The 27,346-nt window shown below is 43.7% G+C and overlaps 1 protein-coding gene across 7 annotated transcripts in view; it reads left to right on the plus strand.

The window, feature by feature from the left end:
- Nucleotides 1-27,346, plus strand: part of AARS2 (alanyl-tRNA synthetase 2, mitochondrial) — a 119,662-nt gene that overhangs the window by 61,295 nt on the left and 31,021 nt on the right. For all 7 annotated transcript variants that reach the window (XM_033939986.1, XM_033939983.1, XM_033939987.1 and 4 more), the window contains 3 exons: nucleotides 9,914-10,054; nucleotides 10,490-10,627; nucleotides 18,018-18,127. In XM_033939986.1, coding sequence (XP_033795877.1) covers nucleotides 9,914-10,054; nucleotides 10,490-10,627; nucleotides 18,018-18,127 — 389 coding nt within the window. The remainder of the gene's footprint in view (nucleotides 1-9,913; nucleotides 10,055-10,489; nucleotides 10,628-18,017; nucleotides 18,128-27,346) is intronic.

A 27,346-nucleotide genomic window follows, 5' to 3' on the forward strand; every position in this document is an offset into this window, starting at 1 on the left:
CTTGTGACCCTGGGCAAGTCACTTAATCCCCCCATTGCCCCCAGGTACATTAGACAGACTGTGAGTCCACTGGGACAGACAGGGGAAAATGCTTGAGTACCTGAATAAACTCATGTAAACCATTCTGAGCTCTCCTGGGAGAGCGGTATAGAAAATTGAATAAACAAACATCTGTAGCTGTGATCAGGAAGCAACTGCTGCTGAAGTTACAAACCAGGGAGAAAGTGGCACTTATGTGGCTTTCAGAACTGCACTTTGAAGGTGCTGCATAAAACCCTGCCATCCCGAAAGGCTTTGTCTTTATACATAACTCTACTTTTATGGACAATTTCTTAGCATTTTCTGCCCTTCAGATTGTTTTCTAGTTTCTGTTTTGAATCTAAATTACATTTACTAAATTAAATTACTGCTTTCTTCCAAATATAACTTACATATTTAGGTTGATATTCAAAACAATGTAATCAGCCAGAAATGGCTCTTAGCCGGTTAAATTGCCTGTTCAGGGCTAACTGGTTAAGTGCCATTAAATACTGAAAGCTGGGGCAGAGTCAGCACTTGACATTCAGCACTTAGTCAGATTGCAAACAAGTCAGTCTTTCATAACAGGTTAAATGTTGAATAAGAATTGCCACTGTTGGTCAGACCAGTGGTCCATCATGTCCAGCAGTCCGCTCACGCGGTGGCCCCCAGGTCAAAGTCCAGCCTCACTTGTGTATGTTTCAGTTTAGCAGGAACTTGTCCAACTTTGCCTTGAATCCCTGGAGGGTGTTTTCCCCCATAACAGACTCCGGAAGAGCGTTCCAGCTCTCCACCATTCTCTGGGTGAAGAAGAACTTCCTTATGTTTGTATGGAATCTATTCCCTTTTAACGAGAGTGCCCTCTCGTTCTCCCTACCTAATATTGCACTTAACCAGATATGCGTTAACCAGCTCTACAAACCTGGAAATTCAGTACTGAAGTCCAGACATGGCCCAGCATTGAATTTCTGAGTATATCGCAAGTGGTGGTCATTAAAACGCCGAATATCAGGTTCAGTATCTCCTCATTCAAACCCTTTTCAGGGCCACATTGTGGATTTGTAGATACTTGGAGGGCCTCATAAAAAAGAGTTAATGTCTTCTTAAAGAAATGACAATTTTGCATGAGGTAAAACTCTTTATAAAAAGTTTATAAATCTTTCCTTTTAGCTACGTCTTAATAATAATATTGTAATTTATAGCTAAAGAGACATTTGATCAACAAACTGTTTTATTTTACTTTTGGGATTATGATAAACATACTGAGGGCCTCAAATTAGTACCTGGTGGGCCGCAGGTTTGAGATCACTGCTCTACAGCAACCAAACATTCAGGTCAGGTAGTTGAAATCTTCAGACCAAAATAATGTTTTCCTGCAAGACTGATACTTGTGTGCAAAAACTGAAAAACGTAGGGGTCTGTCCCAGTTTGGTAATTCTTATGCTCTTAAAAACAAAAAGGGAAACTGCAGATGGAAATGTACAAGGACGGGAATCTTTATTGAAAAAACATGTAAATTTGTAATCCTTTGAATATACATGGAGTGCGGACCCTATAGGGTCCGTGTTTTGGAGAAACACTCCTTCCTCAGGGGTCCGAGAGTTTCAGCAGCCGGACTCACCAAGTGCGTCAGCTCAGAAGGAGATTTTTTTGGCATCAGTTTTTTTTTTTTGTTTATAAATCTTTATTCATTTTCTTATGTTACAACAAGTGTTTCAATAAACTCATTAGAAATTTGAATATACACACTTGATTAACTCATATACTAATATCGAATTTAACATTTCATTAGAAATTTAATATTATATAAAGTTATAATATTATGCAAGAAATCAAAATTTATATAATTCTTATTGGATATAATAATCCCCTTTCCCTCCCTCCCTCCCAATCATTAATACATAAATCAATTTTATTGTAAATTCATTCAAATATTAAATTAATATATAATAATCAGAATTAAAAGCCCACCCTATTCCCCTCTATTCAAATATCTTATCTTGGGAAAAGTTAATCATCCATTAAAGAAATCTGTTAACGGTCTTCAGATTTTTCCAAATTCTATTCATGAGAAAATTTATCATTCTTTACAAAAATCTTTTAATGGTCCCCATATGTTTTGAAATTTATTCATATATCCTTTATGTGTTGCAATAGCGAGTTCCATTTTATATATATGGCATACAGAATTCCACCAGAACATATAATTCAATCTATCATGTTGTTTCCAATTGAATGTGATTTGTTGTATTGCTATTCCAGTTAGGATAAATAAAAGTTTGTTATTACTTGATGAAATTTGGCTTTTTGTTCTCATGGTTGTTCCAAATAATATAGTATCATATGTCAAGGCTACTGGATTTTCTAATATTCTATTAATTTGGGGCCAAATTGATTTCCAGAATGATAAGATAAATGGACAAAAGAATAAAAGATGATCTAATGTCCCAATTTCTATATGACAATGCCAGCATCTATTAGACCTTGAGCTATCTATTTTTTGCAAACGAACAGGGGTCCAAAATGCTCTGTGAAGAAGAAAAAACCAAGTTTGTCTCATAGATGCTGATACCGTACATTTTAGCCTCCAAGACCAAAGTCGTGGCCATTGAGATGCACTAATTTGGTGTTTTATCTCAATGCTCCAAATGTCTCTAAGAGCATTTTTTGGTTTTTTATTTATAAATCCAGATATTATTTTATACCACTGTGCGGCTTTATGTCCTATTGAGTCCATCTGGAAACATAAGAATTCTAAACTGTGATATTTAGCAAGGTTTTTCCATTCAGGGAACCCTTCCTGAATAGATTGCTTCAATTGCAACCATTTAAAATATTGTGTTTTATTAAGACCAAATTTATGTTGCAATTGTGAAAACTCCAGCAACTTGTCATTTTTTATTACATCATCCAAAATACGAATACCTGCTGTCATCCAATGTTTCCAGATGACTTTAAAACCGCCAATTTTGATCTTGGGGTTTAGCCATATTGTTTGAGTAGTTGATTTACTAATTGGAATTTTAGTTAGATTACTTATGTATCTTAGAGTTTTCCAGGTATCCATAAATATTTTATGATCTTTGTATAACTTTGGCATTTTGATACTAATTACATGACTAAGACGTAATGGAAATATAAGTCTCCATTCCAGCCAGAACCAGTCTGGAATATTATCAGTGGGCTCTGGGAGGATCCAATACATACCATGATGTAAAATATAGGCTTGATGATACCTATAAAAGTTGGGAAAATTTACCCCTCCCTCCTTAATTGGTTTTTGCAACGACACTAAAGCAATTCTTGGTTTTTTATTAAGCCAAATAAATTTTGTCAAAATTCTATTTAATTTTGTATAAAAAGATTCTTGAAAGAAAATTGGTATCATCCCCATTTGGTAGCAAACTATAGGCAAAATCATCATTTTAACGGTTTGTACTCTTCCCCACCAAGATAAATGTAAAGGATTCCATTGTTCACACAATTCTGTCACTTTCTGTATTAGACATTTTTCATTAATTTTCATTGTTTCATCTACTGTTTTTGTTATCCAAATTCCAAGATATTTAATAGATTCTTCCTTCCAAACAAAAGAGAATGTATCAAATAAACCTTTTGTACAATATACATTTAGAGGAAGAACTTCTGATTTATTCCAGTTAATTTTATATCCTGAAAAACTTCCAAATTTCTCAATTAGTTCAAGTAGATATGGAATGGTAGATTCTGGATTCCTCAAATATAATAATAAATCGTCTGCATAAGCAGATATTTTATATTCTCTGTCTGAATGAGGTATACCTTGTATCTCCTTTGCTTGTTGGATAGCTAATATTAAGGGTTCTAAAACAATATCAAACAGCAAAGGAGACAAGGGACATCCTTGTCTAACTCCTCTCTGTAGATTAAATTTTTCTGAAAAAGTATTATTGATATATAATCTTGCAGAAGGGGAGCTATACAATGTTTGTATCATTTGTATGAATCCAGGACCTATACCAAACCATTCCATTGCCTGATACATAAAAGGCCATTCTACTCTATCGAAAGCCTTTTCTGCATCCAATGAAATAGCAAAAGTAGGTTCATTCATTTTTTTTGTTAAATATAGCATATAGAATGCTAATCTGGTATTGTGAGATGAATGTCTTTGAGCAACGAATCCTGTTTGATGCATACCTATAATGTGGGGGAGAGCATTAGCCAATCTTAACGCAAGTATTTTTGCTAATAATTTTCCGTCTACATTTATTAAAGATATTGGCCTATAGTTTGAGACCAAAGTGGGATCTTTATTAGGTTTTGGCAAAACAATAGTTAAAGATTCTGATATAGTGCCTTTAATACAACCTTTATTAAGTTGATATTGATAAAGATTTAGTAAATAGGGTAGTAAAAAATTTTGAAATGTTTTATAGAATTCAACTGTATATCCATCACCACCTGGAGCGGATCCAACTCTAAGGGATTTCAAAGCTGTTCCTAATTATTTTATTGATATTGGTTCTTCTAAACTTCGTTTTATATGTTCAGGAATTTTTGGACCCTCTAACATTTTCAAAAATTCTAAACCATCTTTTTCTTTATTTATATAAGTCTCGGAAGAATAAAGAGATTTATAAAATTTTAGGAATTGTTTTAATATAGGTTCAATTTGTGTAAATGTGTCTCCATTTTCATCTTTTATAGCTATTAATTTTGTTTTTCTTTTTTTTGTTTTAAGATAGTTTGCTAATATTCTTCCCGACTTATTTGAGTTACCATAATACAACGTTTGCTGAGAGAATAATTCTTTCCTAATCATTTTAGATGAGATTTCATTATATTTAACTTTTAGTTTTAATAATTCTTGTTGAATTGAATATTCCCATTTTTCTATTAATTTTATTTCTAAATTTTTAATCTCTTTTTCTAAAATTAAAAATTGTTTTTTATTTTGTTTTTTGAGAAAAGCCGAATAGGAAATTATTTGTCCTCTAATTGATGCTTTAAAAGCATCCCATAAAATTTCTCTATTAATCTCATCTTTATCATTCATTTGAAAAAATTCTTTCATTTTTATTAAAAGATTTTCACAAAAAATTGGATCAGCCAACAATGTATTATCGAACTTCCAAATTGGTCTATTATTATTTTGATCTATAATTTTAATTTTTATCCATACTCCACCATGATCAGATAAAATAATAGGATCAATGGCTGCTTGTGTCACTTGCTGTGCTAGATGATTTGAAATAAATATATAATCTATTCTTGAAAAAGAATTGTGAACATGAGAACAAAAAGAAAATTCCCGATCATTAAAATGAAGTACAGTATTCTCCAAATATCTGTTAAATCACAAGATTGTATCAAATTTTCTAATCCCATAGATTTCATAACTCTACTTGGGTTTTTATCTAATAAAGGATCCATTACAGCATTGAAATCCCCTGCTACTATTAGATTTGAAGTAGCTAGTGGTAAGATCAGTTGTTGAAGGGTTTTAAAAAATTCATTTTGGTTCGAATTAGGGGCATATATATTAATCAACATCATGGTAGTATTTCCCATATTCATTTCCACTATTACCCATCTTCCATGAGTATCTGAAGCTTTTAATTTGAATGAAGCAGAACATTTTTTACTAACTAGAATAGCAACACCTGCTTTTTTCCCTATAGCTGGTGAGAAAAAACAGTGTTTGACCCAACCTCCTTCCAGCTTATTAGATTCAATATGTGAAAGGTGGGTCTCTTGTATAAAGCATATATCTGAATTTTGTCTCTTTAAAAATGATAGAGCTTTTTTCCTTTTTATCATATGATTTAGACCATTAAGGACATTATTTTAAAATCCATTTATTTTATTAAAATTTTTTTTTTTTTTTGGATAATATACAATAAATAATTTTAATAAAAATAAAAATTTCCCAATCTTTTATATATTTTATATCTTTTCCCTTCCCTAAATCCCTTATTTTCTTATATAATTCCCCTCTATTCCCTCCCATCCCTCCCTTCCCTCCCTTATTAATTACGAAAACTTGGATACGCAGATTGAGGTTAGATTTAAATAACTCCCCCAAGCTATTAATAATTTATCTAAATTACTACCTTTTTTTTTTTAAATCAGAGGAGCTTATTAAAAACTTTGGTTAATATATATATCATCTAATATATAATATATCATCATATTATATAAATGTTTGTATATATTATTATATATGATGAAACAATCTATTAAGATCAATATTTAAATATTCTCTAATATTTTTTTTTTTTCATATATTCCTATTTTAAAAATATTTAAAAATATTTGAGATCAAAAAGATTCTTTTTATATATCATTATAATTCTTCTAAATCATCAGAATTTTTCTTTATCCTCTGTTGCAATTTTTCTATATGAAGAATAAACATGGGCCCAATAGAATCCTCAAAACAAAACATATTTAAAACTTATTAGGCAAACTTGCGTCTCAAATTAAGATCTTTTTATTTATTTTTCCTAGTTTATCGTGTTTGAAACGCAATATTATATATTTGAAACGCAAGTTTAGCCGGAAGTACCGCCTTCCACAGGAAATAGCTTGATTGAACCAATCTCTCGTTTCCTTCTTTTCTCCACCCCTAGCATTTTCTGTCCAATCAGCATGTCTCTTAGTCTTTTGTATAGGAAATCCTCCTTCGTCATCATTCAAGACGGATCTCTGTCCACTTCGCTTCTCTGCATGTAAGTCTGTTCCGTTTAAAATTCTAGAATTGAATCTTGTGTATTTCTTCGGATTTTTATTTCTTTTCTGCTTCTTAACTAGAATGTTATTTGTTGTTCAAATATTAATTTGATCCTCGTGTATTCTTCTTCCGTTGCTCTGAAAGTTCCAATTTTCAACCGAAGTTTTTAATTTCCTTATTAAAGTTTTGTCATTCATATAAGTATATATATATTTGTATATATATATTTGTAATTTTTATAAAATAGTCATCTTATCCTTATGTTGTCATTGGTTGCTCATGTTGATTTAAAAATTCCTGTAGTTTTTTGGGGTCATTAAAGTTTTGAGTTTTGTTAGCGATAGTAACTTTCATTACTGCTGGGTAAAGGAGCCCAAATCTAGCTCCTAATGATCTTAGTTGTGGTCTCATGTCCAAAAATTGTTTTCTTCTCGTTGCTGTTTCTTTCGCGAAATCTGGGACAATGTGTATTTTTGAGTCCTGACATTTTAGATTTTTGTTTTCCTTGGCAAGTTGACATATTTCAATTGCTTGTTGATGTCTTAAAAGTTTAAATATTAAAGTTCTCGGTCCCGTTTGAGTGTTATTTCTTTGTGTTGGAATCCTGTGTGCTCTTTCTATTTCTAGTTCTGTTTTGAATTTTAGTGGCAATATTTTAGGTAGAAATTTCTCCAGAAAGGCAATCGGATCATTTTTTTCCACTCCTTCCGGTAATCCAATTATTCTCAAATTATTCCTTCGTTCGCGATTCCTGCTGTCTTCAAGATTTTTTTTTATTTCTGTCACTTCTTTCCATATGATTTTGCTGTAATTCATATCTATGTTTAATTGTTCTGTGTTATCTTCTAATGTTGAAATTCTGTTTTCTGTCATGTCCACTCTTTTTGTAAGTATTGCAGCTTCTTCTATCACTTTTTGTAGTTTTTTGTTACTATCTAAGACAATTTCTTTGATTTGTCTCAGTTCTTCCATAACGTCGAGGTTTTTTTCTGTTGGCAGCGGGGTTTTAGAGGGTGTACCTGGCTCTGGTTTCGACCTCTTGTTGCTTCCCGATATTCCGGCTCCCAAATCAGCTTTATTTTGTTTAGTAGAAGTCATGTTGTATTATATTTTTGTAATTTCTTAAAAAATATTGGTAGTATTTCTTATATATATGCTTGTCTATGTGGAGCTACTCGTTTATCCAACCATCCGAGTTCGCGTCCAAGCCACGCCCCTTTGGCATCAGTTTTGAAAATTTTGATGATCACATCACTACGTTGTTTTTTGCATCACTCTCTATATGTGAAAGATTGGACATCTTGGACCCCTGAGAAAAGAGTGCTTCTCCAAAACACAGACCATGTAGGGTCCGCAGTCCATGCATATGAGAGTTATATTCAAAGGATTACAAATTTACATGTTTTTTCAATAAAGATTCCCATCCTTGTACATTTCCATCTGCAGTTTCCCTTTTTGTTTTGGGTGTTTGTTTTTTACTGCAGATCCGTTAGATTTCTCTTTGTTTTGAATTCTTATGCTCTTAACACATACAGGTTCTATAGTTAGTCATATGTATTCTTTCTTGTTAGTGAAATTAGTGGCTTGGGTTCATTTTGTGTTTTGATATATGGGGGCAATTTTGATTTCCTACATAGGTGCAAAGCCCCTGGTTACTATTCACTTGTGCACATTGCATCAGTATTTAAAGTGAAAGTGCCTGTCTTCCTCCACTTTGGACGTTGCTGAAAGAAAGAGAACCTCAGCCACTTGAACCTCCTGTTTTGAGAATGCTTTTTCCAGTATACAGTTTTGAAAATTCAAAAGTAACCTAAGGGCATAAGAATTGCCAAACTGGGACAGACAAAAGTTCCATCAATCCCAGTGTCTTGTTTCCAACAGTAGCCAAACCAAGTTCCAAGTGGTAAAACATATTTTATTCTGCTTATCCTAGGAATAACTACTACTAATCACTTATATAGTGCTAAAGGCCATCTCAATAATGGCCTCTGGACTTCTCTTTTAGGAAATTATCTAAACCTTTTTTAAGTCCTGCTAAGCTAACTGATTTCACCACATTCTCTGGCAATGAATTCCAGAGTTTAATTACATGTTGTGTGTGGAAGAAATATTTTCTCTAGTTTGTTTAAATCTACTACTTTGTAGTTTCATCGCATGCCCCCCTAGTCCTAATTTTTTTTTTGGAAAGAGTGAGCAAGCGATTCACATCTACCCTTTTCCACTAGAGAATGACATGGGGACAAATTTTTCCCTGCCCCGCAGGAACTCAATTTCCCCACCCATCCCCATGAGTTTTGTCCCTGTCCCTGCCCCATTCCTGTAAGCTCTGCCTTAACTGCACAAGCCTTGAACACTTATGATTGTAAAGTGTTTGTTTGAGGCTTGTGCACATGAGGGCGGAGCTTGCAGGAATGTGGCAGTATTTTATAGACCACTATCATATCACCCATAAGCCATCTCTTCTCCAAGCTGAAGAGCCTTAGCCGCTTTAGCCTTTCCTCATAGGGTGCTGACTCTTTCGATTTCCAGAAAACCTTTATACATCATTGCTTCTGTCCTTCCCTTTTTTCTGTCTTTGTTGACCTGTATAAAATTATAGCCTGATAGGCAGATCTCTAGTGTTACAGGATCAGTTTTATTTTTTAGTCATGTCTCTGTGATAAACATTATTCCTAGTTCGGACTCCACTATCATGCCTTTTAATCAGGTCAGATTTGTTGCATATGGATCTTGCAATTGTGTAGCCGCATGATATGGATATTATTGTTGGGTGGGATTCAGATTTATCGCAAGTGATGGCTTTTTAAAGTTTCTCTTGGTATTTGTGAAGTTTATGTTCTTTTGTGCTCCATTAGTTGAGGTGATTGTTTCACTATGGGTGGCATCCTATCGGCACAGTTTATCTGTGATATACTTTCCCATGAGGTTGGCCATAGCTTTCTGAAGTCGGATAAAATGACTTGGATCCTGTTTTTGATTTCTGTGTTTAACTGTAAACCCAAAAGGTTCTTGATGGCCACCAGCCATATGCAGTTTAATGGTACCCACTTCAGGGTAGTTGGTTTATGTGTGCCCTAGAGTTAAAAGGGTCAGTTCACTTGGTGGACTTTTCTTTTAGAAAATTATCCAAATCTTTTTTAAACCCTGCTAAGTTAACTGCTTTTACCACATTCTTTCCAGGCGCAGCGGCTGGCCTGCATGGTGAGACATACAGCCACCCACTTGCTGAGTTTTGCCTTGAGGCGAGTGCTGGGGAAGGGGACTGAGCAGCGAGGGTCCCACGTTGCTGCCACTCGTCTACGCTTTGACTGCAGTGTCAGGGTAAGCACACTGTGGGATGAACACAGAGGATCTAGAATCAGGAAATAATAGTAAATATTGAAGAACTAAGGCCAGTACTGGGCAGACATGCACGGTCTGTGTCCGTATATGGCTGTTTGGTTGAGGATGGGCTGGGGAGGGCTTCGATGGCTGGGATGGTTTAGATGGGCTCGAGTGAGCTTTGACAGAGACTTCAGTAGTTGGAACCTAAGCACAGTACCGGACAGAGCTTTGGATTCTTGCCCAGAAATAGCTAAGAAGGAAAGAAAAAAATTAAAATTGAATCAGTAATTTAGAGACTGGATGGACCATTCGGGTCTTTATCTACCGTCATCTACTATGTTACCATGGTAACAAAGTAATGGGTCTCCTTTCTGAAGAAAAATCTGGGAATAGCATATGCTCCTGCTTCACTGAAAATGCTCCTTTTTCTAGGCTCCACTGACTCCTCAACAGCTCCGCGAAGTGGAGTGTGTAATCCAGGAAGTGATTGGGAAGGATGAGGATGTCCACACGGCAGAGGTGTCTCTCAGATTGGCCAGCATCATACAGGGTCTCAGGATGGTGGATGAGGTGATAGAGATGTTTCATATCAGGGCTTCATGGGGAGCAGATTAGGCAGTGAAATGTGGTACAGGAGAAAATTTAACAAAAAATTTTCTTATGCCACACACTTAGTAACATTGTTAAATAAATAAATTAAATTAAATAAACTTATATCCTGCTTAAAACCTACAGAAATGCATACATAAAATACAATAAAAAAATAACAAAAAACACACACAATAATGTAAGATAAATTACTTATCTGTTCCTTTATTCTTTTGCTTCAGTTTTAATCCCTGTACTTGTCACTGCCTTCCACTTGAGAGGTCCCTTTTACTTGTAGAAAACAAAGGTGTTCATGTTAATATGACTTTATCCCAGGACAAGCAGGCATGATATTCTCACATGTGGGTGACGTCATCTACGGAGCCCCAGCGCGGACAGCTTTTCAAGCAAACTTGATTGAAGTTTCAAGTTTGCACACTGCACCACGCATGTGCTAGCCTTCTTGCCCACTAGAGGGCGCATCCCCACCTCGTGGTCCTCAGTTCAATTTCATCCGCGGAGCCAGAAGCCCTGTGGAAAAAATTGTGCTCTTGTGCCTTCTGTCGCCGCGGCTGTGTAGGGTATTTCGCGCGGTCGCTGCGTTTTTTTTGTCTTCTTTATTCTTTATTCTTTTTTTCCTTGCGTTTAAAAAAAAAAAAAAAAAAAATTTCGATTTTTATCGCTACCGGGGGCTCCCGGTAGCCGTGGCCGAGGAACCTCGCTTGTTCCCGGCCTCCCTTGGGCCCATGTCCCGGCCCGTAACGGGCTTTAAAAAGTGCGGGCGCTGTGAACGGCTCTTATCGATCACTGATCCACACAGGTGCTGTCTGAGGTGCTTGGGGCCCCAACACCCTACAGCGTCCTGCGAGAAGTGTGCCACCTTCCAGAAGCGGGCACTCAAACGCCGCAAAGCCCGCATGGCAGAACTTTTCTCGGTCGAGTCCCCACCCGGGAAGGCCTCGAGTTCGGCCTCGGCTTCGGCCCCGGCCTTGACCTCGGCCTCAACATCGGCCTCGACCTCAGCTTCGGGACCATCGGCTTCGCCTCGGGCCTCGTTGCCATCGAAGCAGCCGGCCTCATCCAAGGCCTCGGGTAAGTCTCCACTTCCCTCCTCAGCTCCTGGATCATCCAAGAAGCCATCCTCGGGCTCTTCGGCGGGAGGGTCCTCCTCTGTTAAGCCCAAGATGCCCGCGTCCGCCGCCCCGAGGGAATACTCGAGACCGAGGTCGCCCTCCGAGGAGCAGCGGCAGGTCTTGCCACAGGGAATGTCAATCCCCGTGTTTCAAGACTTGCTCCGGGCGTTAATCGCCTCGGAGCTCACCGGGGCCATTGAACATCTGCAGCAGGCTTCGGCCTCGGCGGCTCCGGCCTCGGTGCCCCCGCAGTTGACGACCTCGGCCTCGGGTACCGGGGCTTCGGCTCCCGAGGCGCCCACGGCCTCGACCTCGGCAGTACCCTCGGACCCGGCTTCGCGGGATCCGCCGGAGCGTAGTGTGCGCCCGAAAGACAAGGTGCGCCGGGTGCGGAGGATCTCGTCTTCGTCCTCGGAGTCCTCACGGGGGTCGTCGCCCTCGGGCAGGTCTCGGGCGAGGCGCCGGCCGAGGAAGGCCAAGAGGTCTCGAGCCTCGCCTCGGCGGCGCGGTCGCTCGTCACCGGCCGGGGCCGAGGCCTTGCAGGTGAGAGACCTGCGGGTGGATAACCCTGTCTTATTCCGGTCTCCGGCCAGGGAGAGCTCCCGGGCCTCCTCGCCGGGACCGAAGGGTCGGGCTTCGGTGCCTAGGACCCCGGGGGGATCCCCGAGGGGTTCCTTTAGACACACCCGGTCTCCGACTCCGTCGAGGTCGCAGGCCTGTGCCTCGTTGGGGTCGGGGTCTGGTAGGGAGCCCAGATATTCTCACGAGGCCTCTCCCTTCGGCTCCGCCGGGAAGTCTCGATCTCCCTCTCCTCCTGCTAAACCTTCCTCTTTTACGAGGTTCGTGCAGGAGATGGCGGCGGCTTTGGGTGTCGACTTGTCTGAAGGGTCCACTTACACCAAGGAGTTTTTGGAGGAGCAGGATCTTCCTGCCCCACCTCGGGAATCCCCGCGCCTTCCGGTTAACAAGGTCCTATGCCAGACCTTCCTGAGGAATCTTGAGGCTCCCTTAACGGTCGCTGTGGTCCCCTCAAAAATGGAGTCGAAGTATCGCACCCTCCCCATCAAGGGTTTTGAGAAGGGCCAACTTTCTCACAATTCGCTCCTAGTGGAATCGGCGGTTAAGAAATCGCAGCCCTCCAGGGTCTCTGCCGCGGTCCCGCCGAGTAGGGAGGGCCGGACCTTAGACAAATTCGGGCGTCGTCTCTATGCGAACTCTCTCATGGCGACGAGGGTCCTGAACTACGCCTTTTCGTACTCGTCCTTCCTACGTACGATGGTCAAGGATCTCCCCTCTTTTCGTGAGGTGATACCTGAGTCGCATAGGGACAGGTTTGCCACCTTCAGCTCTAATCTGGCCCAGCTGCGCCTATATTTGTTCCACGCAGTTTACGATGCATTTGAACTTGCCTCGAGGGTATCGGCCTGTGCGGTGGCCATGCGCCGGTTGGCGTGGCTCCGTACCCTCGAGATGGAGGCGCATTTGCAGGAACGCCTGGCTAACTTGCCGTGCGTTGGGTCGGAATTGTTCGACGAATCTTTGGATGCGGCGACCAAGAGGCTTTCCGAACAGGAGCGCTCTCTGGCATCTCTGGTGCGCCCGAAGCCTAAGGCCCCTACCCAGCGTCCCTTCCGGCAGCCCCCGAGAAGGTACCCTCAGAAGTCTACGCCGGCCTTTTCCAGACCGCCGCCACGGCGTCCACCCCAACAGAATAGAGGTGGCCCCTCTAAGCCCGTTGCGCAGGGGGCGGCCAAGGCCGCGCCGTCCTTTTGACGGGATGGGCGGTCGGGGGCGGGCCCCCGCCGCGACATCGTGCCACCCCCTTCCCATCGGGGGTCGGCTGACGGCTTTTGCCGGGGCCTGGTCTGCGATTACGTCAGACGCATGGGTGCTCCGGACAATCTCAGAGGGCTATTCGCTCAACTTCTCCAGTCCGCCTCCGGACTTGCCTCCTGGAGCTTGCCCTCCCAATCGGAGCCAGTTGGCCCTTCTCCTGGAGGAAGCCAGGGCCCTGTTGAGCCTCCGAGCGGTCGAGGTGGTACCTCGCGAACAGATGAGCCAGGGGTTTTACTCCCGTTACTTTTTAGTCCCAAAAAAGACCGGGGACTTGCGCCCCATTTTGGACCTCCGGAAGCTCAACAAGTTCCTGGTCCGGGAGAAGTTCCGTATGTTATCGCTTCCGGTTCTCTATCCACTATTGGAGGAGGGGGATTGGATGTGCTCCCTGGACTTGAAGGAAGCGTACACCCATGTTCCGGTGCATCCCGCTTGCCGCAGGTTCTTGCGTTTTCAAGTCGGGGATTTGCACCTGCAGTATCGGGTTCTTCCCTTCGGGTTGGCGTCGTCCCCTCGGGTGTTCACCAAGTGTATGGTAGTGGTTGCGGCGGCCCTGCGCTCGCGGGGTCTACAGGTCTTTCCCTACCTGGACGATTGGCTGATCAAGGCCTCGTCCAGGGAGGGGGTTATCTTAGCGACCCAACAGACTATCAGTCTCCTGCAGAACCTGGGGTTCGAAGTGAACTTTCCCAAGTCTCAATTGTACCCGGCACAGTCTCTTCAATTCATTGGAGCCGTGCTGGACACGGTTCGCCTCCGCGCCTTTCTCCCCCCGCTTCGGCGGGAGGCTCTGCTTCGGTGGAGCCGCCACTGTCAAGGGCAGTCGGAGGTGTCGGCCCAGAGCATGATGATTTTGCTGGGTCACATGGCGTCGACGGTTCACGTCACGCCTTTCGCTCGCTTGCACCTACGGCTCGCGCAGTGGACTCTGGCGTCGCAGTGGCGGCAGGATCGCGATCCGGTGTCTTCCAGGATATCAGTGACTCCTTGTTTACGTCGATCGCTCCGTTGGTGGACCGGCTCTTCCAATCTGTCCGGGGGTTTGCTGTTTCTCGTTCCACCTCACAGCAAGGTCCTGACCACGGACTCCTCCGAGTACGCGTGGGGAGCCCATCTGGACGGCCTGAGGACGCAGGGTCTGTGGTCGGCAGAGGACCGCCGATGTCACATCAATGTGCTGGAGCTTCGCGCCATTTTTCTGGCCGCACGAGCTTTTGTCCACCTGCTGCGAGACCAGGTGGTGCTCGTGCGGACCGACAACCAAGTGGCGATGTACTATGTCAACAAACAAGGGGGTACGGGCTCTTGGCCTCTGTGCCAGGAGTCTCTTCGCCTTTGGGAATGGGCGATCTCCCAGAACATATTCCTGCGGGCGGTGTACATTCAGGGAGAGCAGAACCAGCTGGCAGACAAACTCAGTCGTCTTCTCCAGCCGCACGAATGGTCTCTGAACTCCCGAGTACTTCGCGAGGTCTTCGACCGCTGGGGGACTCCTCAGGTGGATCTGTTTGCCTCTCCGGAGACTCGCAAACTGCCCCTCTATTGCTCTCGGATTTACTCTCCGGATCGTCTCGAGGCGGATGCCTTCCTTCTCGAATGGGAGGGGAGGTTCCTTTATGCGTTTCCGCCGTTTCCTCTGATTTTGAGAACGCTGGTTCATCTCAGATCGACCGGAGCCTCCATGATCCTCATTGCGCCTCGTTGGCCCAGGCAGCCCTGGTTCTCCCTGCTTCTTCAACTCAGTACCAGGGAACCTCTACTTCTGCCGGTGTTTCCCTCTCTGCTGTCTCAGAGTCGGGGTTCGCTGTTACATCCCAATCTTCAGTCTTTACATCTGACTGCTTGGTTTCTCTCCCCCTGACTTCGATTCCAGTGTCTCGGTCCGTGAGGGAGATTTTGGAGGCCTCGCGCAAAGTCTCGACTCGGCTTTGTTATGCCCAGAAGTGGACCAGGTTTACGTCCTGGTGTTCTTTGAATCGTCTGGAACCGAGTTCGGTGCCTGTGTCTTCGGTTCTGGACTATCTATTGCATTTATCTGAGTCTGGCCTGAAGACGACTTCTATTCGGGTGCATCTCAGTGCCATTGCTGCATTCCATCGGCACCTTGAGGGTCGTTCTCTCTCTCTTCATCCTCTGGTGACTCGTTTCATGAAGGGTTTAGTGAATGTCCATCCTCCTCTGAAACCTCCTCCGGTGGTGTGGGATCTTAATGTGGTCTTGGCTCAGCTGATGAAGCCTCCCTTTGAGCCCATTGACAAGTCGCATCTAAAATTTCTCACTTGGAAAGTGGTCTTTTTGATTGCGCTCACGTCTGCTCGTCGGATTAGTGAACTGCAGTCCTTGGTGGCGGATCCTCCTTTCACGGTGTTTCATCATGATAAGGTGGTTCTTCGCACCCATCCAAAATTTTTACCTAAAGTTGTGTCTGATTTCCACCTCAATCAGTCTATTGTCCTTCCGGTGTTTTTTCCGAAGCCCCATTCTCATCCTGGTGAAGTGGCGCTTCATACGCTTGACTGTAAGAGGGCGTTGGCTTTTTATCTTCAACGCACCAAGTCTTATCGGAAGGTTCCTCAATTGTTTTAGTCCTTTGATCCGAATCGGTTGGGACACCCGGTTTCAAAGCGCACCTTGTCAAACTGGTTAGCTGCTTGTGTTTCCTTTTGCTACGCTCAGGCTGATCTCCCGCTTTCGGGTCGAGTTACGGGTCATAAAGTCCGAGCGATGGCAGCTTCCGTGGCTTTCCTCCGATCCACGCCTATGGAGGATATCTGTAAAGCTGCCACTTGGTCTTCGGTTCATACGTTCACCTCCCACTACTGTCTGGACACTTTGTCCAGAAGCGACGGCCGGTTTGGCCAGTCGGTGTTACGTAACCTGTTTTCTTAATTTGCCATCCTCCCACCTGCCCTTTTTTGGTTGGCTTGGAGGTCACCCACATGTGAGAATATCATGCCTGCTTGTCCTGGGATAAAGCACAGTTACTTACCGTAACAGGTGTTATCCAGGGACAGCAGGCATATATTCTCACAACCCGCCCACCTCCCCGGGGATGGCTTCTTTGCTATGATATGGAACTGAGGACCACGAGGTGGGGATGCGCCCTCTAGTGGGCAAGAAGGCTAGCACATGCGTGGTGCAGTGTGCAAACTTGAAACTTCAATCAAGTTTGCTTGAAAAGCTGTCCGCGCTGGGGCTCCGTAGATGACGTCACCCACATGTGAGAATATATGCCTGCTGTCCCTGGATAACACCTGTTACGGTAAGTAACTGTGCTTTCTTAGCACCTGAAAAAATGTTGCCTCTTACCTCACTCTGCCTTATGTGTTCCTATTCCCCTCTTCCTGTCTTTTAAAAGAAGAAATGCTTGCTGCCAGCTCCTCCTCTTCACTGTTTTACAGCACCTCATGTCCCCACATTTCAGAGTGAAAATACAGGTGTTTCTCCACTGAAACGTGTCAACTGCCTTTTTTAGTGGGTGGAATTTTGCTGGAAAAATAAGCACACAGAGTTATAAATGAAGTTTACATCTGTGTTTTTTCTTTCCTGAACCTAAACGCAGTCCCAGCACAAAAAATGTAACTGGAAGGCAATTTCTATGCAGTTAATTTACACAACTAAACCACTTCTGAACCCCTTGTACAGTAAACTCTCAGTTATCCGGTACCCATGGGGATTGGTGGATGCTGGATGACTGTAGTTTCTGGTTGCTTGAAAGTTACTGTACAAATAGTTTTGTTTCCCTTCCCACCTCACTCTATCATCTCCCCCAACCCCACTTGTAGCTCCAGCATCTGGTCTTCCCTTCTTTCTGGATCACTTTCTCCACCTCCCTTCTTCCCCCACTTATGGGTCCAGCATTCATCTATCTCCCCTCCCCTGCTGGACCCTCCCCCCCCACTCCCTGTCTGTCCTTTCTCCACACAGGACTGGCCGCCTAGACCCTCTCCCCCCTCACCAAAGCAGTAGTGGCAGCTGGTCAGCAGAGGCAGTGCTGAAAACAGGCTGCTCGCAGCCAGCCCCAGCAGGGCCTTTCTTCTGTCACATCAGAAGTGACACATCAGAGGAAAGGCTCTGCCGGGGTTGGCCACAAGCAGCCACAAGCGCTGCCTCCTGCTGACCAGCTGCCACTTCAGTTAAGGAAGGGATAGAGGGAGTGAAAGGGTTCGTGGCTCAGGACCGCTGCCGTTCTGGTGCTTTCAGGGCATGAGGGAGGGTTGGGAATTGAGATCTGTGTTAGACAAGGTTTCTAACACAGCACTGTCAATCAACCAGAAAACCAGTTATCAGGCATCCACCAATCCCCATGGGTGCCGGATAACTGAGATTCTACTGTACTAGATAGCTGCCATGTGGTCTTTCGGGACTGTTGACACACCTTTATTCCTCCCTCTCTCCTACAGGTGTACCCAGACCCTGTGAGAGTGGTGTCAGTTGGAGTCCCTGTGAGCAGTTTACTGGAACCAGACTCAGCAGCAGGAACACTGACTTCTGTGGAGCTCTGCTGTGGAACGTAATAAGCTCCTTCTACACTCGTAACTCAGGGAACAGTTGAGGCTTTTCTTTGGTGCTGCTCTTTCTTGTGTTCCTTAGAAATCGTTGTCAGTTGTGCTACCTTTTATTGGGCTGAAATATAAAGATGTGGCGACTGAGCTGCTGAGAGCAGATGAGACCCATTTTCAGGGCAGAGAGAAGGAAATGCAATACTGTAGGAATTTGCACAGACAGAAGTAGCAGGTTTAGGGATCTTGGTTGGGCCCTTCTTGCATCAGATGGAGTGTGCCCCATCTGACGGTGATAACCCAAAACCACAAATCTCAGGAAATCTTTGGTGTTCCTTCCAAACGGGAATATGGAAATAGTCCTCGAGAGAAACTCTCCCTATCCCACAGCCACAATAAGCATATGCACAGAGTTTCCATCTGGGGGTGCAGGATGGGCAGTGCTAAATTCATGCACTTCACGTCTTTAATGGTTCAGAAAGAACCCTCCTTTTTTGGAGCCACAAGGGAAATGAGTAAGTGCCCTTGCCCCATTCTTCCCTTGTTATACGAAATCACTGCTGCCAGACTTAGGAAACTGTTCCAACATGGCCTCTGCTGCCACTTTCTTCATCAGGGCTCACAGGGGGAGCTAATAAAAAGGTGCCAGTGATATGGTAGGAAAATTGCAGGGCTTAACCTCCTTTTGACATTGAGCACCCACTGAATCATTCTGCTTGCTCAGTGAAGGACCCTTTTGCCCATTATTGATCTCTGGCAGCCATGGAAAATGCAAAGCCTCTTGTATCACCTGCAACTTGCCTAAAAATCAGGACTCCTGAGCTGAGAGTTCTTGCCCAGATAACACAATGCATTCATAAACCTCCTTGCTTGGATCTGACCTTAAACACCCTCTGCTTGTCTTTCGGCAACCTCTGAGGCCTAAGCTGGCAGCAGTTGCTGGAATATCTATCAGATCAGAACATTTTCCCAAGCTCTCCAACCCAGTCGTCAGAAAGAAAGTATCAAAAGATCAGGGAAGACGACTTGAGAAAAATAATTGCAAGTCTTCAAACAAACCGACAAGCTATCATGTCCACTGGGATCCTCAAGGTCATCTTTCTTTGCATTAAAGCTTAATTTTTGTAGATCATTTCTTATATTGTGTTCTCTCTCTGGGGGTGTCCTCTACATCAGTGTTTTTCATCCTTTTTACACCTATGGACCGGCAGAAATAAAATAATTATTCTGTGGACCGTCATTGGTCCGTGGACTGGCGGTTGAAGAACACTGGGCTAAGTCATGGGCCAGACCCTGCCCATCTCTACCCAATCTCCACCCCAGACCCCACCCCCATAATAGTACTAATTGCACCTTGCACATCCCTTGCCTCTTCTGGAAGCCTTCCCTCTGACGTTGCAACGTCAGAGAGAAGGGTTCCGATTCAGGCGCAGGACGCCCGTAGGAGCCACTGCCCGTGGCTTTGTGCACTGAATCAGTTAGGAAGAGGGAGCTGGCTCGAAGATAACGCCGCATCGATTGCACCGTGGACCGGCGGTTGAAGAACACTGTTTTGGGCCTGATGCATGTCATCCTTCTGGACGACTTTCACTGCCATCACCACCTACATCTTCATACTCTCTTCTCATTTAGATTTTGAAATTTCATTCTTTTTTGGGGGGCTTGTTTATTAACGAGGGTGTTGGAGTTAGAGTTGGAATCAGTAAAAAAGTGACTCCAGGTTCAATATATATCTTTGTAGTGCAAAAGGCATATGAGTCTTGAACAACTGGTTTTTATCTTCCATTGGGTGTAAGACCCTGCAGAAAACATCTGTCACATTTATTTTCTCCACCTCCTTTCTGAGTGGGCTATATACCCCAGCTCCTCAGTCTTTTCCTTCTCAAGCGAGACTGAAGGTCTGATCTGCTCTGAGATCATCTTTTTTATTTGGGGGGGGGTTTGATCTGAATTTCGAGGCTATCGGCATTAACAGAGGTTCCCAGCAGTCATGAGACAGCTCTGGCGATGCCTGCTCCCATGGTAGAGTCAAACTGTACTGCACTTAGTAAGGCTACCTAGATCAAAATATCACTATGTGACAGACTTTATAAATATATGATTGCTATTAAGAAAGTAGATTGGCAGGTAAGAACCCAGAGAGTGGTAGAAATCTGGAACGCTCTTCCAGAGGCTGTTCTAGGGGAAAGCACCCTCCAGGGATTCAAGAAAGGGTTAGATAAGTTCCTGCTGAGCCAGAATGTATGCAGGTAGGGCTAGACTCAAATAGGGCATTGGTCTTTGACCTAAGGGCCGCTGCATGAGCGGACTGCTGGGCACGACGGACCACTGGTCTGACCCAGCAGCGGCAATTCTTATGTTCTAATTTCTCCTTATAGCCCCACTCTTCATTGATCCTCATTATTTTCATATATACGAGTATATCATTTGGTTTTTTAGTTTTCTGTTTTTTAATTCAACAAACTTTATCGTTGTGCTGCATTCTTAAATTAATATGGCTTAACTAGTGAATTTTGTATCTCCACCGGTTAAAGGATGTAAATTCAAAAATCACCACCAACATCTTCTCTCATATCAAGCAGTATTATGGGGTAAAGATCTGGAACAATTACTTATGCTCGCTAATACTTATGGGGAATTTAGGAGACACCTAAAAACATATCTGTTCCTGAACTACTTCGGCAACTGATTTGTACAATCTTTCCCACTTAACTGATCCCTAGAACCAAGATTCACTAGTATTAACTTCTCAATTCCACTCAATTTATACTATTTTTAATCATTGTAAACCACATAGAACTTCACGGACTGGTGCAATATATGGAATGAGGATTCCTTTTGGGGTTGGCCGTCAGTTCTTTTTTTTTTTTTTTTTAATATTTTTTATTCTTTTTTTAAATTCTTACATCAAGTGAAATACATGTAATACATTCAATTATGAAAAAACACTTGAAATTATTATTAAATGTTCTTACAATGTGAATTAAATAAACCCTTTATCAGAATTTTATATCATATTAATATTACAATAGTTTTCCCTCCCTACCCCTTCTATATGTTCTATACATGTGTTGTTATATCTGATCAGTAGAATAATTTGTCAATGGTCCCCATATTTTATTAAATTTTTTAATATAACCTTGTTGTAATGCCAATACTTTTTCCATTTTATATATATGACAAATTGAATTCCACCAAAAAGTGTAATTCAATTTAGTGTAATCCTTCCAGTTCTGAGTAATTTGCTGTATGGCGACCCCTGTTAAAATTAATAAAAGTTTATTATTATTAGCTGAAATCGGACTTTGTGTTCTCATTGCTGTTCCAAATAATATTGTATCATATGATAGTCCAACATGATTTTCTAATAAATTATTAATTTGGGGCCAAATTAATTTCCAAAAGGAATTAATGCAGGGACAAAAGAATAGTAAATGGTCCAATGTCCCCACTTCTATCCTACAATGCCAGCATCTATTAGATATATTACTATCTAATTTTTGTAATCTCGTAGGGGTCCATAAAACTCTATGTAATAAAAACAACCATGTTTGACTCATAGATGCTGATCTTGTAGTATGTATTCTCCAGGACCAAAATTTTTGCCATTGAGATGGAAAAATTATCTGTCCTATCTCAATACTCCAAATATCCCTAAGTCCTGATCTCTTTTTTTTGTTTAAAAATTCGTTTATTTTCTTATACCATTTTGCGGCTTGGTGTCCTAGAAAATCCGCTTGAAAACAAAGGATTGGTAAACTATATTGAGTGTTAAGATTCTTCCAATCAGGGAACCCTTTTTTATCAAAGTTAAAGTCGCAGGTTTGAGTGGAGAAATTTTCTTTGGTATCTTATTCTGATGTGTCCAGATTTCTGAAGAGAGCTTTACAGCTGCCATCTCCTGATGTGCTAGTTCTTTCCAATGTGGAACCTCAACATTGTGCTGCAAGCTCTCGGCAAAGCTCCTGATGGACCTTTGAAAGAGCTTCACTCATGGATCTTATGGTCAAGACAGTGTTCCTGATCACTACAGCTTCAGCAAGAACAGTTTCAGAGCTGCAGGCCTTATCTCAGAGAGCCTTTTCTCAGATTCATGGAGGCTGACGTGGCGCTCCCTTCCTTCCTCCTGAAAGTGATTTTGGGCTTCCATGTCAATGTGGAAATTCATCTGACTTCTTTTAATTCTACAGGCTCAGAGAGAAAGGACAAGACTGAAGAGACTGAATGTCAGAAGAACTTTTCTGTGCTATCTCATCTGTTTCTGTGCTGTCTCATTTGTCTGATCATCTTTGTGCTAACGAATCCAAGTCGCGGGTGTAGACCGACTTCTAAAGCTACCATTTCCTGATGAATTTGCATGGCAATCTTGTCTTGTATATCGGGTGTGGGAAACCATCGCTGGTTTCATTGCGAGTGTGTTTGACTAGGGGTGTGGCCTCTTCCTGGGCAGAGGCTAGGCTGTGGTGCCCAAAGACATCTGTAGGGCAGCCACATGGTCCACTCTTCATACTTTCACAGTTTTATAGGGTAGATCTGGCAGCATGATTGGACGCTGCTTTTGGTTCCTCTGTGCTATCAGCATGCTCATCTGCCCCGCCCTAGACTCAAGGGACTGCTTTGGTACGTCCCAGTTGTTCAAGACTCGTATTCCTTTTACACTAGAAGGGAAGAATAGGTTCTTACCTCAATCTTTCTAGTAGAATAGTATATGAGTCTTGAAGGCCCACCCTGTCAGTTTTTCAATAGCTTGCTTACTGCCTTGAATGTGCATATATTGCCAGATGGTTGCTTTTTCACTGTCAAGCTGGTTTGAAGTTCCAGATGAAATTAAGTTTCTAAGAAACAAATGAGGGAGTGTAAAGCTCCATAGTTTAGTGCATCTTGCGCTTAGCTATGTGGCCTGTTAGTATTTCCACCTTATTTACCAATCATTTTGAAATTGATGTGTTTTGTTCACTAATCTTTACAGAGCAGAACAGAGTGGATGTAGATGGGGAAGTTTCCTGTACCCCTTCTTATTATGTTTATTCTTACTGAGTTTGGCTTTGCTTTGGTATGAACTGTGGAACTGGGAGGAGGCGGAGAAAAGAATGTGATTTGATGCCTTCTGCAAGGTTTTGTGACGAATGGAGAATAAAACACAGTTGTTTGTCTCACATGCCTTTCTACTAGAAAGAAGTTTATTGAGGTAAGAACCTAATCTTCCTATATATAGATTTATCCCAGGACAAGCAGGCAGCATATTCTTGACTGATGGGTGACGGCACCGACGGAGCCCCGGTACGGACAATTTTAGAGTGATTGCACTCTAAGAACTTGGAAAGTTCTAGTAGACTGCACCGCGCACGCGCGAGTGCCTTCCCGCCCGACGGAGGCACGCGGTCCCCAGTTTCTTAGTTTCCGCGGAGCTAAGAAGACGCACGTTTCAACGGCTGTTGAAAACTTTTGTTCCTTATCGCCTTCCCGCTCGCGTAAACTTGTTCGGAAATATTATTTCCTTCTTTTGCTTTCTTTTCTTTGTTTAAAAAAAAAAAAAAAATAATAATAATTTTGTTTTCTTTTTCATTTTTTCGGTTTCGCCCCGGCGGGGCCTGTTGCCACCATCGAGGCCTCAGCCTTCGATTTGGCAGAAGCCGTTTTTACCTTCATGCCCCCTCAACCCGGGTTTAAGAAGTGCCAGCGGTGCGCTCGACCAATTTCACTCACAGACTCGCACAACTGGTGTCTGCAGTGTCTTGGTCCTGACCACCGAGCGTCCACCTGCACCCGCTGTGCGACTTTAAAAAAGAGAACTCTAAAAAACCGCCAGATCCAACAGTGGTTGTTATTTGGCGCCGAGATGTCTGATTCCGCAGCACCGGCACCAACATCGGCCCCATCTCAGTCGGCACCTACTTCGTCGACACCGCGCGATACCACGCCGGCGTCGCATCCCGCAGGTAAGCCGGCTAAGAAGCCTTCCCCGTTGGAGCGTCCTCCGGTCTCAGTAGCAGCGAGTCCAGTCCTGCCGACCTCAAGGCGCCCACGGAAGCGCTCCGCCCCTATTGAGATGAGCCCCTCGACATCGGGTTCCTCATCCTCGGGGCGTAGAACGGCACCGCAGGTACCGCAGAAGAAAAAGGCGGTACCGGTGCCTTCGCTGGACGAGCGGATTGCTGCTGTCCTGCAAGTGCAACTTAAGGAGCAGTTACAACAACTCCTTCCCGCACTTTTGACACCGAGCCTTCCAGTCCCGGTCCGGTCTGAGCCACCGGTACCGACAGTGGAGCGCCCTCTTTTATCGGCATCCACTTTGTCGGTACCGGTCCACACTGCTTCATCGACTTCGATGCCAATCTTAGCACCGGAACCGAGAGCTCAACACCAGGCGGTCCAGACTTCAGTGCCGACGCAGCATGTAACATCTCCCGGTACCGTGTCTATGAGGTCGGGTAAGTCGGTGCGCAAATCCCGACACCTGGAACCCTCCACTCCGGAGTCTCGAGACCGTAGCTCTCATATTAGGGACCCTGATTTGTGGGGTGACTCCGAAGAGCCTTTTCTGTCTGAGGGTGAGTGTTCCTCTGATGAAGAGGATCAACTTGTTGCAGATCCCTCTTCTAAACAGGATTCCACATCCTTTACCTCTTTCTTAAAAGAGATGTGTGAATCTCTTTCTATTCCCTTGGAGGCTGAGTCTAAGAAATCCAAGGCATTCCTTGATGCTCTGGACTTTGACCAGCCTCCAAGGGAATTTCTCAAACTTCCTCTCCATGACATCTTACGGGAGACCTTTTATAAAAATCTGGAGACTCCCCTGACTGTACCAGGAGCTCCTCGTAAATTGGACTCCTTGTACAAAGTTATCCCCATTCCTGGTTTTGACAAACCTCAGCTCCCGCATGAGTCTCTTTTGGTAGAATCCACTCTTAAGAAATCAGCGGGAGCTAGTGTGTATGCCTCAGTCCCTCCTGGCAGAGAAGGAAAAGCCATGGACAAAATTGGCAAACGTTTATATCAAAATGCCATGTTAGCCAATAGGTCAGGGAATTATGCTTTTCATTTTTCCTTTTATTTAAAGCACCTCATACAAAACATGGCTGCGTTTGAAAAGTATCTCCCTGACCGCAAAAAATCTGCTTTTCATGCCTGTTCTTCCTCTCTTCTCCAGTTACGAAAATTCCTAGTTAGGTCAATTTATGACACTTTTGAATTGACGTCTAGAGCCACGGCTATGTCTGTTGCCATGCGTCGGTTGGCATGGCTCAGAGTCTCGGAGCTCGATATAAATCATCAAGACCGCCTAGCAAATGCTCCCTGTTTAGGTGATGAGCTCTTTGGAGAGTCCATGGATTCCACTACACAAAAACTGTCTGCCCATGAGACTCGGTGGGATACTCTCCTGAAGACTAAGAAAAAGACTCCACCTGCTCGGCCTTTTCGCCAACAATCCGCCTACCAGCGCCGCTATGCTGCTCGTCCCTTGCCACTGGCTACTCAACAGCCTAGACGTCAGCGCCAACAACAGCGACAACCTGCTAGGCCAGCCCAGCAGCAACAGGTGAAGCCTCCTCCACCACAAAAGTCTACCCAACCCTTTTGACATGGTTCTCCAAAGCATAGCCAGTATTCCACCATCTACCCATCTCCCTCGACCCATAGGAGGACGTCTTTCTTGTTACATCAGCCGTTGGGAGAACATCACATCGGATCAGTGGGTCCTCAACATCATCCGCCACGGCTACTCTCTCAACTTTCAGACACTTCCTGCACAAAGTCTGCCAAGAGAGTCTGCTTTGAACATCTCTCAGTCTTCTCTCCTTCTTCAAGAGGTTCAATCCCTCCTCCTTCTGACCGCCATAGAGGAAGTTCCTCTAGATCAGAAGGGGCAGGGATTCTACTCCCGTTATTTTCTGGTTCCCAAAAAAACAGGGGATCTCAGACCCATACTAGATCTTCGCGATCTCAACAAATGCTTGGTCAAGGAGAAATTCAAGATGCTTTCTCTGGCAACTCTTTATACTCTTCTCCATTAAGGCGACTGGCTATGCTCCCTCGATCTCAAAGAGGCATACACTCATGTACCCGTCAATCTGGCCTCCAGACAGTACCTCCGCTTCATGATCAATCATTGTCATTACCAATACAAGGTGTTGCCCTTCGGTCTTGCCTCCTCTCCGAGAGTGTTCACCAAATGTCTGATTGTGGTGGCTGCCTTTCTACGTTCCCACCACCTTCAGGTGTTTCCTTACCTGGACGATTGGTTGATAAAGACCAATTTATCTCAGACAGTACTCCTGGCCACCAACCAAACCATCCTGTTTCTACAACTTCTGGGGTTCAAGATCAATCTACCCAAGTCTCATCTCATCCCCACTCAGAGACTTCAATTCATTGGAGCGGTGCTGGACACAGTCCTCATGAGAGCGTTCCTGCCGTCCAACCGTCTTCAAACTCTTCAGTCTCTATGTCAGCAGGTGCTTCCACAATGTTCCATCTCTGCCAAGCAAATGATGATACTCTTGGGTCACATGGCCTCCACAGTTCATGTCACACCCTTCGCACATCTTCACCTGCGCATTCCTCAGTGGACCCTAGCTACCCAGTGGTCCCAAGCAACGGATCCTTGCTCACGACACATATCTGTGACATCATCTCTTCGTCAGTCTCTACAATGGTGGTTGATATCCTCGAATCTCTCCAGAGGTCTTCTGTTCCATCTACCTCCTCATCAACTTATCATCACCACCGACGCCTCCCCTTATGCCTGGGGAGCTCATTTAAACGAGTTCCAAACGCAAGGACTTTGGACAGCCCAGGAAATGAAGCATCACATCAATTTCCTGGAACTCAGAGCGATGTTTTATGCCCTCAAGGCCTTCCAACATCTTCTCTTTCCTCAAGTCCTCCTGCTGTGCACAGACAATCAAGTTGCAATGTACTACATCAACAAGCAGGGTGGGACAGGCTCTCGCCTCTTGTGCCAGGAAGCCCAGATAATTTGGACTTGGGCCACAGATCACCAACTATTCCTGAAAGCTATCTACATTCAGGGAGAACAGAATTCCTTAGCGGACAAGCTCAGCAGAATTCTCCAACCTCACGAGTGGACACTCGATCCTTTAACTCTACAGTCCATCTTCGCTCAGTGGGGCACCCCTCAGATAGACCTCTTTGCAGCTCCCCACAATCACCAGCTGCCCCTATTCTGCTCCAGACTCTACTCTCCTCACCGTCTGGCAGTGGATGCA

This window comes from Geotrypetes seraphini, chromosome 3, assembly GCF_902459505.1.
Source record: "Geotrypetes seraphini chromosome 3, aGeoSer1.1, whole genome shotgun sequence".
Lineage (NCBI taxonomy): Eukaryota > Metazoa > Chordata > Amphibia > Gymnophiona > Dermophiidae > Geotrypetes > Geotrypetes seraphini.